Source organism: Thunnus maccoyii, chromosome 9 (genome assembly GCF_910596095.1).
Source record: "Thunnus maccoyii chromosome 9, fThuMac1.1, whole genome shotgun sequence".
Taxonomy (NCBI): Eukaryota; Metazoa; Chordata; class Actinopteri; order Scombriformes; family Scombridae; genus Thunnus; species Thunnus maccoyii.
Window position 1 is genome coordinate 4,964,953 of NC_056541.1, and position 14,865 is coordinate 4,979,817.

The window sequence follows — 14,865 nt, forward strand, 5'->3', positions numbered from 1 at the left end:
GCATGAAAATCCCCAAAAACTGAAGATTTTACATACAGCAAAAGTAAATTCTACTATTCTTCTTGGGTACATTTTATTGTCAATACTTCTATTGTATTTTTTCACAAAAATGATGCTGCTGCTTAATTTGTATGTTAAATAGTTTCTATTTTTCTCTGGATTACTCTTTAACTTGAGTTGATTTTATGATGATTGATGATGCACACTTTAACCCAGAAGAAGAAGAAAACAGTTATTTTTCTTGATTTAAATATAGTATTTTACCTTTAAGGGGTATTGTTACTTTTACTTAAAAACCCCCCCCCCCCCCCCCCCGTACTTCTTCCTTTACTGTCTTTGTCTCATTAAAACTAATTAAGACTTGGTAATTGTTCAAAACGATGCATAAATTTCTCATTGTGTTCAAGGACAAACCAATGTTAGGTGGGTGTCAACCTGTAGCCCTTGGCCCTGTTCACCCCTCCATAAGTCAATCTGACCACAATGAACACAGTGTGTAAAAAGTGCCCTTGATGTAACGACAAAGAGGTAATTAAACCAATAATTACAATTCAATGTACAGTATGTGCGGCGAACATAAAACAGAAGAGTTTGACCATTAGGAGGCTCATCTTTCATGCCACCTCTATCTCCTCCCCGCTGCCCAAAGACAAGGTCACACGGCGGAGGGAAAGAGACGACGGCGGGGGTGAAGGAAAGTTCCACTGCACTTTGACAATATTGGAAGGTAATTAGTGGGGTTAATTGTGGTTGATGATGGCAGTGTGGTAACATGTTCTATTTTTACTGCTGTGGAACACATCTGTAAGGATTTGATGGTGTTACTCATCTGCTCAGTGGGTTTCAAATCTCACTTTTGCAATCTGTGACCTGCATTTCCACAACTTCCTTTCTATAGTTGAAACAATTATTATCAGTTGTTAGACAGAAAATTAATCAGCAACTACTTCGATATTAATCATTAAAGTAATTTTCAAGCAAAAATACCAAACACTCCTTCGTCCAATCTTCTCAATTTGAGGATTTTTTCTGTCTTATTTGATAGAAAACCAAATATCTTTGGGTTCTGACAGTTGGTTGGACAAAACAAACTATTTTAACCCTCCTGTTGTCCTCGGGTCAATTTTGATCAAGTATAGTAAAAACAATTCATAATTTCTTAGTCAGGATACTGTTTTGGGTCAAAATTGACCCAAGGACAACGGGAGGGTTAAGACATCACTTTGGGCTTTAAAAGGTTGTGATTTGCCATTTTCCACTATTGTCTGTCCAAATGATTAATTGATTAATTGAAAATGATTGGAGGATTATAACCCTCCTGTTGTCCTCAGGTCAATTTTGACCCGGGAGGACAAAATTGAGGACTGACTAAGAAATTATGAATTATTTTAACTATAGTTGAGATCAGATGAAAATATGTTGGTGGATTATAGCAGACTGGTTTATGTAAAAGTTTAGTCATACAGTTTAGGATACTGTTTTAAAACCATTTCAATTTTTGTGTATGACAACACATAATGACACCTCGGGTCAATTTTGACCCAGGAGGACAACAAGAGGGTTAAGATAATTGCAACAATTGTTAGTTGCAGCCCTACTCCCATAATGCTGGAATAACAATCTCTTCCCAACTCTTACAGCATATTCCCATAACGCTGGAATAATAATAGAGTGGGTTGTCCATTAATGTGAAGGTTGGTGGTTTGATCCCAGCTCCTCCAGTCCGCATGTTGAAGTGTCCTTGGGCAAGATACTGAACCCCAAATTGCTCCATCGGTGTGGACAGGAAGCACTGAATCGCTCCTGATGATTGCATAGCAAACTCTGCCATCAGTGTATGAACGTTGCCAATGGATTGTAGAGCTCTTTGAGTGGTCGATAAGACTAGAAAGGTGAAATATAAATGCAGTCCATTTACCATTTACTACTGCTATCACTGCTCATGATTAGTTTCCAGATGTTCAGCTGCTGATTCCAAGTACACCAGCTACTAGAGCTGGTCAATTATGCAATATAATATTAATACTATCATCTAAGATTCAATATAATCTGGGATTCAGTTGCCATAATTTTGAGATATACCTTGTCTTTTTCACAACACGGTTATTGCACTTGTTTGGTGATCATTTTCCCAAAACATACTGCTTTCAAAATGTTTCCTAAAGCACCAATTAGAGGTCCTCACATTATATCACATAACCAGATGAAATTTTGCCCAGTTGTTATGGAAGATCACATGTTCAAATTTTCATTTTTATGAGCCTTTCAAAATGGAAGATTTAAACATATAAGATGACAACTAGGAATACCATGTGATATAATCAAAAGCTCCAGAACAGCTACTAAATATACCTTGTGATGAGACAGCTTCCAAAGTCAAGAATGAACTTTCAATCTCAACACAATATTTCAGTTTGTCAGTGTTCCCTTGTGCTAATTCCCATCTGGTTGTTTTGTATAACGACAGTGAATTTTTAGGACATGTACTGTACCACCCACAACCATCAGTGACATAATAAATGTCACTTCACATTCATCAGAGGACGTTTCCCCTGGAAAGAGCTACTTGAGTGTTTAAAAAAGTTGAGTATTTATGAACTGGCTGCTGGTTGAAACATCATTACTCAGTGTCAGAAAACCAAACTGAACATTTTCTTCGTCCAGAATCACTGCTGCAAAGAATCTAGAGCCGCAAAAGTGCTGACATTAGGTTCTTAGGTTCTCTAATCAGTAAAAGCAGGAAATACAAAAGCAGTAGAGCTACTTATCAGTGGGGACAAAGTAAACTTCCTGCAAAGAGATGTGTAATAACATCTCGGATACTGCCAAGCTGATGATGAAGAAATCACCACAGACTTGACTTTTATAGTATTTTCACAAATCCCTTTGCATCACTTGCATATGTAAATTAAACAGACCCAACAGCTCACAAATGTAATAAAATGCAGACTAAACGATTTACTTGGTCAAACTTGTGCCAACAATCTCGATTATCATCCTGTAATTTGGCAATTTAGATAAGGGTGGGGTGCATGAAAACAGGTCAGGGGAACAGTGTTTCAACTCAAGGGCCCTGAGCGATGGCACGTTTCCAAGCTGGAGGAGGACAAGATAATAAATATTTGCTGTCGAGGCTGTAAACTCTCTGTAATATATATTGGAAGACTTTTTGCATGATGCTACTGCAGCTCTGCAAAGATTTTGCACACTGACTGAATCTGGCTGTGAAGTATTGTAGTGATATTCAAAGCACTTCCTGTGTCTCTGCAGAAAAGGAAGTAGTACGTTGGCAAAGTCTCTTCTAAACAAGATGCATTTCTGTCTTGCTGGTTTGTATGATTCACACACAGCATTCAAAAGACCTCTCTGTGACCTTGGAAGATGTTGTTTTTGGTGATATTCTAGATAACAGACATATTAAGGTATTATAGGACAGTGGTAAAATTCCTGCAAGTTGATCCTACAGGACAGAGAGGATTGAAAACCTAGAATGCAACACTTTAGACTTGAAATGTTTCTTAGATCTATAAACTTACAAGGAATTTTAAAAAAAACTAGTAGTAGGAAGTATTTTCTTGGTTATTGTGGGGGAGGAAGAGGTTAAAACCCTCCAGTCTTCATTTGCAAGGTAAATTACTTGGTTAAGTAAGGGGAAGTCATGGTTATGGTTTGACTTGTGATACTGCATGAGGTTTATCTGAGTATTCTCTTCTTCCTTTGTATCAACTGAGCACTAAATGACTCCAGCCAAACAGGGAGAGGCCTCAGTTATCTGTTAGTTCTGGACCAGATCCAACTAGGTCCAACATGATCACTCAGAAATTTCCAGATAAGGGATGAACATACAGTAGATAAGTGTGCTGTATTGTTTTTAGATTTTTTTTATTGTGATATTATTATTATTTCCAAGCTTGCACTGTATCAATTCATTTGAACTTTTTTTTTGAGACTTCTGGTGAGTTTGGTAATGCAGAGAACATTGTGTCTGCTTTTATTTTTGCCAAGTTGCCAAAGCTACACACTGATTTGAAAGGTCTTAACTGTGCTGTGCAATGAAAACATCACTCTGACAATCAATAAAAAAGCAGGGATTACATTTAATGGAAAGTACTGACAGGCTTTAGAAAGTTTCATATCTCTGCACTGATGATTTTCATACTGAACTGAAATAAATGAAGCTAATCATTGCATTCCTCTAAAATCTAAAACACTGCCTGGACCATTTTGGAAATAAGTTTTATTGTTTTTATTCCGTGCCATGCTTAATTTATTGGCAAATCTTATTGATTGTGTTTTGTGCTACTTAAATTTTATGCAAGTGTGTTGTGTTTATACTGTTTGACAGATAAAATCGGTATGGAACTTGACTAAACAAAACTCTGTGGTCCTTTCAGTAACCAGAGCGCTGATGGCTACCGAGCAGCTCCAAAGAAGCCGGTGTAGCTATCAGCTGCCCTTCTCATAAGCATATTAGCAATAACTAATAGGGCCCTACCTATTCTGGATTTTTGGGGCTGATGCCGATACAGATATTAGGGAGTAAAACGATTCCAATATCAATATATCGACTGATTATCTTATATATACACAGAATACATACATGAACACACATGTTTTGCAATGATCCCTCAAATGTGGTTATCAAACACTTGTGATAAAGATATTTATAATGACAGCAGTGCACTGAAACAGTAAAAATAGTAAAATGCTGCCTATATAACTTTAAAAAATAAAAAAATATATATCAGCGCATATCAGACAACATATACGCCAATACTGACCTATCTGTGATGGGCCAATATCGGCTGATAATATCAGCTGACCTATATATCAGTTGGGCTCTAATGGCTACCACTGAAAGACTGATGGGTTGACCAAATTTGGGCAGATGAGGTGTTATCACCTCTACTGTCGAACAGTAGTTCAACTTGACTTCCAGTTGAACTACTGTTGGGTTAACATCTGGTGTCTGTGAAGGCCATAGCATATGATTCACATCATTTTCATCAAACCATCCAGTGACCCCCTCGTGCCCTATGAATGGGGGGCATTGTCATCCTGGAAGAGATCCCTCCATTGATTTGCAGTGACCCTTCTCTCTAAGAGGACAACTGGACCCAAACCATGCCAGCAAAACGTCCCCCAAAGCATAACAGAGCCACCAGATCCCTTCACTGTAGGGGTCAAGCATTCAAACCTGTACCAGTTTTTCCCTTTATCACCCATCTGTATATGGACTTACTGAACCTGTCACTCCAAAACCCTTCCAACAGATAAGTCCTAACACACAATCAAGGTGGTGGATGGGATTGAGGTCAGGGCTCTGAGCAGGCCAGCCAAGTTCTTGCAAACCAGAAAGAAATTGGAAAATAATTCCTTTATGAACTTGGCTTTCTGCACAGGCACTTTGCCATGTTGCAACAGGAAAGGGCCTTCCCCAAACTCTTGCCATTATTGTCTCAAATGCCTTTTCATCCTGTGCCATCAAGTCCTCCCTTTATTAAAAAGTATGTGGACACCCAGACCACATGGTTGCCATATGAGCATGTCGACGTACTTGTGGCCAAATTAGTTCCCAAGTATAAACAAGCTGCTGTGCTGTTACCAACTTTGGTAACAGCTATCAAAAAAGAGCATATCTTGTAAAACCAGTAGCAGGAATCGGTCACAATAATTAGGTCACAGAAAACTGTGTCACACCTGCGACAAAGCGAAGTACCACATCACTTCTCCTCTTCCTCCACAGGAAACAAAACAGTTTATAACATAATAACTTATAGTATTATAACATTATAACATTTGGAGACGTTATCTTCTCCTGCAGAGTGCAACAGCAACATTGTTTCAACTTTCTGGCTTCAAAAAGCGCGGAGAAAAGTCGGAAACACAAGCAGGCTCTTTGTGTTACTTACTTGTCTAAAACAAAGTAGAGGTCGTAGGCTCCTTTACAGGATGCCTCCTCTGCCCAGCAGGACGAAGCAAACAAACCCAAGAGAATCACAACAACCGCTGCTGAACTCCACCGACTCTTTCCATGGAAAAGTTCATCCTCGGCGGTAAAATGATGTGACAACTTATCCAACATTTTTGCACAAAAAAAAAAAGTCAGTGAGACGTCTTGCGAAGAAAAAAAAAAGCAGTAAGTATCCGAGTCTTTAGATAGAGACGATAGAATACGACTTGCACATCCCACGGTGTGAAGAGCTACATGGCAAAGTTCCTCCAAAACAACCAAGTTAACAGATTGACTGTGAAATCAGGGAAATAACCGCTGCGACGTCATCGTTGTTTCTTCATCTTCCTGACTCAGTGTTCACTCACTCACATCCTCAGTAAGACCAAACCCGGCTCTTCAGATCACCTCGACTCTGTTTAGATGATAAACTGTAACGTTAACCCACTTCTAGTAGTGAACTTTACTGTTCACAAGTTCACTTCGGAGAAGAAGTTAAGCTGCCTTCAAGTCCTCCTCAAAAAACTCGTATTTCTGAGCGCTACAGGCGTAACTCTTTTACCGTTGATGGGAATGAATGTGAAGTGGTAACAAAATGAGTCATAACACGTTGGTGGCCTGTGTTTTGTTTGATACATGCAGGGTGAAATTAAGCTGCATTTAACAGTAGACTGGAGAGGAGAAATGCTTACTAAGCATGCCACTGGACTTTAAATAAGTGATGGAAAAGTATAAAGATGACTATTTTTAATAGAAGTTTTGCAGCAGAGTGCAAGCTGAAGTACTTCATTACAGGCTAAACTTTTACTGAGTACAAAAAAAGTAACAAAGAGTGTACTTGAGGATAAAGGTATTACTCATTGTGAACAGTGTTGAATTACTGATGCATATTATGAAAGCAGCATCTTATTGTTAAGGCTGGTCTAGTGAAGTCTAAATCTAACTGCTGTCTTGTATGTAATTCAAGGTAGTTTAATCTTTATAAATGCATCATATTTTGTTTAAATATGGAATTTCAACCAAACATAACATAAGTGACATCAGATAAATGTAGAGGAGTAAAAGTCCAGTATGTTTATATTGCATGTAATTAAATGCCAAAAAGTACTTATTTTCACCCTTATTTTTATTCAATTCTACTCATTTATTACTTAAATACTTACTTAATGGTTTGGTTACAAAATGAGTCATAACACTTTGTTGACCTGTGTTTTGTTTTATACATGCAGGGTGAAATTATGCTGCATTTAACAGTAGAATGGAGAGGAGAAATGCTTACTAAACATGCCACTGGACTTTTAGTAGGTGATGGAAAAGTATAAAGATTAATATTTTTAATAGAAGTTTTGCAGCAGAAGTATTTCATTACAGGCTAAACCTTTACTGAATACAAAAAAAGTAACAAAGAGTGTATTTGAGGATAATTATTTCCATCCTTATTTTTATTCAGTTCTACTCGTTTATTACTTAAATACTTACTTAATCATTACTTTATGTGTCACCAAAGGGCAATTGGTTGTGCAGCAGCGTAACACTGGATAAAAACACAAAGCACATGAACACATTGTACACACATGAATGAAAATATTACATAGATAATAAATAAGGGTGGCTTTTCAATGTATATGTATGATATGAATCACCTACAACCCTCTAAGGGAGAAACTGTCATCAGGAGGTCTGCCACCTATTGCAGCAAAGCAGGCACTATTTCATGACCAATGACAATGTACCTGGAAAACTACAGTGTTGCATCTGATGAGCTCAACACTCACTCGGCCCATCACGCTGCCTTCGAGCTCATCAGTTCTAGTCTCTGCCCTAAACACACGTCTTTAAACATCTCTCCAAAGCAGTGACCCAAATTCCCAAATAGTTGCTTTGTTTATGTTTGCCCAACTTTTGAAGTCACTGTTTCCTACAGCACTCAAAGGCCTCATTAGTCTCCAGTCCATTGCGCATGCCCGCCATGGAACCAGCTGTTGCACTTATGCAGAGCTGGAGGTCCCAGTGCACACACCCAACAACATCTGTATCCTCTTTTACGCAAGGCTACTTAATAATCTCATTTTAGTTGGATATTTGTGATATTAGTTTTTTATTCTTCACGCTGCATAGAGTGTGAAGTTCAAGAGAAAAGCACCAGCACTACCAGGGTAGGGGGATTGATACCCAATGGGCCCCACAAATCTTGAAATCTGTTTTCTGTAGCATGCTTTAATCAATCAATGTATGTAACTAGTATTTTAAAAACTGTTCCACAATAAATCTGGGTGACAATTTATGTATTTAGGGCAAATATTATGAATTCAATACCTTGTATAGACAAAAAAAATGTGATTTACAAATTTAGTCCAAAAAGATTATGTCCTGCTTGTGGCAACTGAAACATTTTAAAGAACTGCTCCTGTATAAAATCTCTTAAACCCACATGGCTCACTTCAATGTTTGGCCTGAAAAATACAAAATTTCCTGTTGTAGAGTTTAACACAGAAAGGCAGTCATTGATATTAAAACGTGATTTCCATTACCCATATCCAAACTATTGTAATTGATTCAATTCTGGATAAACCCCAGACGCTGTAAAGGCATGAGAATATGTATCATCTCCTTTACTCATAATTTCACAATTCCCCCGTATCCTCTTGAGACGGTTGACTGCTTCTTGTTGAACTAGATATCAGTTTGGCCTGCGTTATTTCTGTGACACACGGTGTTTAAAACAGTATGAACACGTGGCAAATAAAGCAGGCATCCAAAACTCTTTTCCTATGATACAGAGAGATCAGTGACTTCAAATGAAACAGAAAAGCCTGTTGGCAAAATGAGAACAGGAAGAGGCGGCAGATGTGTGAAATCAAAGATTTTTCTGAAGAAAACATGTTGTATAAGGACAAATGTTCCTAAGAAATCTCTCCCCTGCTCTTTTATTGGTGGGCTGTGAGGTGTTTTTATGAGCCTTATTGTTTCTTTGTCTCGTCTAGTTTATTTCTTTGTTCCTTTTTTAGCTTTTGTAACTCACATGTGCGGAGAGTGTGTTCATTCGTTCCCAAGAATAACTTTGGCCTTCAGCTAATTCAGTAGGACAAACGTTCCAACCTTAAAAACAATGAAAGTGTTTAAAGGCGAGAAAATGATCTTAAATTGTCCATGTTCATTTTGATGTTTACTGAATAAAACAGTCCCATATGGGATAAATCACAACAAGGTGTCGTGATACATAAAAATCACAGTTAGGATGAGCAATGTGATGATGATAAAATGACAAGAGGGAGATACATGTTGGAGCCTTTTCTTCTGGTTTTGGTTTTCTTTGATCAGACACAGTGGTACCAAAACCGTGTGACAAGACTTTCTGTTCATGTACTGGTGAAACAAATGAGATACAATGAACTGTTGATTAGTGCACTTTAGAGGTGTTGGTATGTGTATTTTTTTAGCTTTGGACAGAGCATGGGAATATTATAGTCACGACTCAACGATGGTGCCCATTCACTGGAATGAAAATGCTCACCTGGCGTTTCCTCACTTCCCAGTGTGCTTCTGCATTGTGCGGCCCACTGAATATGTGCAGTAGTGTTTTTCCTCCTACACTACTTTGTACTACATTGTAAATTTCTCAGACAACTTGAGCACAAAGTCACAACAAGCTCTGTAAATGTCTGCCTTACATGGAACTACTCTCCAGAGACTGAAAATGCAGTCGATGTTATTAGTCTTTGGAGCTGTTCATAAACAAACAAATGTGTCACCCAGTGCAGCTGTTTGGCTCATTGAAGGGTTTTTAATAGTTTTTGGACTACGGAGGTCTACGGCACAGAGGAATAAGATAAATCAGGCTTTGGATGACACAATACTTGTAAATAGATCAATACATTGGTCTGGCTCTGCAAACCACATGCTTTAAAATAGCTTTTTTTGGCTCTGGTAAACTTTTATAAATATAAAATCTTAAACATTAAAAAATCCTAATAGAAAGAGCCATAATTTATCTTTTTTGAAGTTGGAAGTGTCCTGTTTAACAGATATCTCTTTTATAATGGTGGTCTATGGGGATAATGCTTTTTGGGCCGAAGGGGATTATTCTGTGTCAGTGCTGCAAGTGGCCACCACGAAAATGTAGCATAAAGGCTGAGTGGCAGCGCTGTATTTAGCTCTCCTCATACTTAGCTAGATGCAGACTAGCCTTTTCCCCCTGCTCAGATGTGCAAAGAGTCCAGTATTTGTATTTGTATCTGTATTTGTTGAGGCAGCAAAATTATTTGTCTTTGTATTTGTATTTGAATAAAAGTGGAAAGAGGCTTACAAATCCTGTTTTTGCTTTTATTACGCTTTTAATTTTAGAAAATTAAAGTGTTACAATAAGTGTTTATGAATAAACTACCTTACGAAGGAAGTCCCCAAACTGGGTCTCAAACTGGGTCTCAAACTGGAGTCTCCCAGATCATAGAAGACTGTGCTGATTACTGAGCTAAAACTTCACTCTTCACCTCTTTGCAGACAGACCTCTAACTAACAAATATTTTCAAAAATATTTGTATGAAACAAATATTGGTAAGAAAAACACACTATTTGTGCTTTGCCGAATAATGTATTTGTATTCGGGCACACCCCTACTTAGTACTAAGACAGGCTTTTCAAAGGGGACCTGCCAGCCAATCAGAATGACTTATTTTCAGTATGGCAACAAAAAAGAAGTCCTTGAATGCATTAAGCATCACAGATATGATATGTATCAGCGCAAGAGTGCAGTGCATTTTCCATTTAACACTTAATTAAATTTGCTATTTTATTCAAACCACATTACCAAACCACAGGTGACTCCATCTTCAGCATGAATGGTTCATTGTGTGGTTTAAATCCCTGAACCTGGCAGACTGGGTGCATTGCTCTACTCATTGATGTACACAGGGAACTGAAGCCCTAAACCTGGCAGTGCACCATGCATCTGTATGCCTAAAACTGGAGCTTTCCTCTTCTTCTTGCTGCCATGCTCCACCTACTGAGCCACACAACACCATCTAACTCAATGCAATACGAACATGTGGCCAAGTAGCATTCCAAAACCAGACGTCTTCAAGGGAATACCAAGATGCAAATGCTCTCACCGTTGTGTTGACCCTGGATGAGTAATTACATTTTGTAATTCCTGCAAAATCTGACTGCCTTCCCCTCAGGTTACAATAAACGATAATGATACCTTTCCTCAGATGGTATTTTCCTGGACAAAAACGAAACTCCAGGTTTGGACTTATTGACTCACTCATGCCTCTTGTTTGCACAGGTTAGGTAGGTGTAGCTGTCAGAAGATTTGACTCCAGGCTATGGAATTAGGTAAAAACACTGACAAACGCCCAAAGTGAAAATGCCACAGCTGCTGCTGAGCTTTACTTGGTTTACCTGTAAATGTTGTTCTCAATAAAGGTGGAGTTAAAGGGTTTTATATATTTATTGCCATTTAGGTAATTTATGTAAGCATGCTTGTTTTCTGGTTTGATAATTAAGATATGTTATCTGTCCACATCCAGGACATAGGATGGTGATATAACAACCGGCACCAGCGTTGAAATCCATGTAAATCTAGCAGCAAAATAGAAGTTTGGAGCCATATTGATTTAGAGCTGATGCCTGCAATTTCTGAAGAAATCAATACCAATTTTTAAAATAATCAGTTGAACAGATTACATTTCGCAAGTCTCAAGTCAAGTCCATGTCTTAAACTTTGTACTGTTTTTGTACTTTTGCACCCTTTAGCAAATTTAATGCCCCATTTACATACAAAATTTTAGCTCAATGTTTTGCATGGGTTGTTGTTCAATTTCTCTTGAGCACAGTAAAGTCTTTACATCAAAATCCAAGGTATCATCATTTGTCTTTCTGTTATCTGCACTGCAAAAGACCTTTCCCTTCTGCTTGCACAATGTGACGGGAGGCTATTGGATAGATTCAAAGTGTACAAGATGTCAGAAAAATTTGAGTTTATGAGTTTATTTGCTGCTCACATTTTACAACACAATCTTAAATATTCCAAGTAAAAAGACCAAAAGTCCAAAGTTACTCAACTGATGTAACTCAAGTCCACACTTGCCTGCTTTGACCACAGTCTTGGCCTCCGTCAGCACGTTCCTAAAAACATGTTCCTATCAGTACAGACTGAAGTGTTTCTTTGTCTGACAGATGTGAACCAAAAATGGTCTCAAGAGGATTTTTGCTGTTTGAGTTTCCAGTTCACTTTACATTGTGCCACTAGGCTGGAGTAGCATTGCACTAATAGCTGTAGGCATTATCACAAACAAAAATAAAAGAATGTATACATACTCTGAATATCACAATAAAGAGGACATGTCTGGCTAATGTTGGGTTATTTGGCTATAATTAAATACTGATCTGAGACTCAGCTAGACACTGATGTCGGTTTTAGATATGATCAAGATTCCCCCCTGACTACAGTTAATGTAAATGATCAACAAATGTTTCTGAGTATCTTTTTCTCTATTTAATATTTTGCTGAGTTTTCATGCCTTGATAGAATGGGTTAGTTAGTTTCTGTTAAGTATTTATGGCCTGAATACTGCTGTAGAAAGAGGTTTTAGTAAACATATTACCTGCAAGATTGTGTTGTGAAAGGGTAAAAATGTGAAAACGTTGAATTCTGGCTACAGACAACATTAATACAAACACTCTGATGTCCACATCTGCCTTTGAATTGCATTTTATTTACATCCTGATTAATTTAAGTTTTTATTTTGCTCTTCTCTGAGGGAAATTCACTGACCTCCTTAATTATAAGAACCAATTACTCACACCACAGCTTCTACTAAAACATGGATTATCCGAGGCAACTAAATCTATTTTCCTTTGTTTTGCCTGAGTGTGAAAACTGCGCTGTCACACAACTCCATATCAGCGAGGTAATTACCACTAACACACCTCATCAAATCTGAATAGTCCAGAGAACACCAACACACGAGTATAATTATCTGGCAAATCAAAGTCTAATTAGATTTTAATTAGAATGTTAATTCTTTTGCACGCCATTTGGTTTCAGTATATGCTACCTAACTTGGTGTATCCTGAGCAGGGCTCCATAAAACAAAGAGAACAAAAAAAAAAAAAAAACCAACAAGCATGTATTTCCCATTATGTGGTAAATGTATGTGTGTATGAGAATCCAGTGGCTTGAGAAAATAGTTGTAGTGCATCAATTTGTCATGGGGCTTTTAAACTGGAGAGGAAATCAAAAGTGACAGTTAAAACAACAACACTAATTTATGGAAGCAGTGAGGTGTTGAAGCTCATCGAGAGATAAACCCATGACAAAATGCAAAAGTGAGAAAACAAACAAGTATTTCTAACAGTTAAGAAAGAAACCTAGCAACATTTCTACCCTAAAATGTGATGGATTGTTGGGATGTTTTTAAAGAGATCCATAGACAGACAAGGAACACCATGGCAGAAAATATCCCAAATGCTTCCCTAAAAAGAGATCCATAGGTGTTGGTACACTTTTCTGTGACATATAGACCAAAAATTGAAAAACAGATATATTATATTATATATTTACTTGTTGTAGAGAGTGTCAGTCTCAGGAAAACTTTGATTTCAGCTTCCTCTCTGTAGGACATACTATAGGTAGAGGAAGTCCTTAGCCTATACACTAATAAATTGCTGTAAAAATATAGCAAATTCTAACAGTAAGGTACTGTAATTTCTAAATACAGTAAAATACTATTAATTTTGATGCTTTTTGGAGACAGAACCAAGAACGCACATTAACAGTAGGCTACTGTAAGATTTGACAGTAAAATGCAGTTTTTCATTTTCGCCACTGCAGCAATGGAAGGACAGAAGCGACATGCAACCATCAACATCATATAATCATCGTTCATCCTCCTTGGAGGAATAAAACCAAAAGCTCAGTAATATCTTACTGAGAAAATAGAACTACATTTGTGCATCTGGTTACCCAATTAGTGACTATGTTTAATTTTAACCCGGCAGGAACAAGAGAGCTCTCTCAGGTAGTGTCGTCAGCAGGTGGAAGTTTGAATTACTGGTATTTAAACATTATTTTCACTGCTGCTTGCAAGTCTAGTTTAAAGATTATATTTGGATGACTGTTTTCTACATATCAGTGAATGCAGTGAACGTTAGTCCGGCCTTGTCTATACAAGGGATGTGCAGAAAGCCCAGTATTTGTATTTGTATCTATATTTGTTGAGGTGGCAAAATTATTTGTATTTGAATTCAAATGAAAGTGGAAAGAGGCTTAAAAATCCTGTTTTTGTTTTTATTATGTTTTTAATTTTAGAAAATTAAAGTGTTACAATAAGTGTTCATAAATAAACTACCTTATGAAGGAGGTCCCCACACTGGGTCTTGAATTGGAGTGTCCCAGATCATAGACGATTGCACTGACTACTGAGCTAAAACTTTACTCATCGCCTCATTGCAGACAGACCTCTAACTAACAAATATTTTTTAAAATATATTTGTATGAAACAAATATTTGTAAAAAAAAAAAAAAAAAACAACATTATTTGTGCTTTGCCGAATAATGTATTTGTATTCGGGCACACCCCTAGTCTATACCTACACCTTGTTTATCCCTCTTGCATTTCATATTTAATAATAGCTTACTATCTAAAGCACATAACAATTGAAGTTTATTCAAATATGTAGCCAAGTTGATTAAGATATGTTGGCTGCTGAGCCCTAAAAGACAGAGTTAGGGTTATATTGGTTGTCTTAGCTCACCCCAAGTGTGTTTCTAAGCTGTAGGTTGCTACAAATATACTGTAGTTTGTTGCCAACCCGTACAAAAACCTGGGACATAACAGGTGATTTGTTACATGTTGTTTTCAGGTACTTCATGTGATTAACCCTGACGGGGGAACAGAGGTCAGAAAGTA

At 37.5% G+C, this 14,865-nt stretch overlaps 1 protein-coding gene across 1 annotated transcript in view; it reads right to left on the minus strand.

Annotated features, from left to right (window-relative positions):
- antxr2a (ANTXR cell adhesion molecule 2a) overlaps positions 1 to 6,474 on the minus strand; it is a 75,930-nt gene extending 69,456 nt beyond the window's left edge. The window contains exon 1 of the mRNA XM_042422523.1: positions 5,913 to 6,474. Within this exon, the coding sequence (XP_042278457.1) occupies positions 5,913 to 6,085 (173 nt within the window). The 5' untranslated portion in view covers positions 6,086 to 6,474. The remainder of the gene's footprint in view (positions 1 to 5,912) is intronic.
- Positions 6,475 to 14,865: the final 8,391 nt, after the last annotated feature.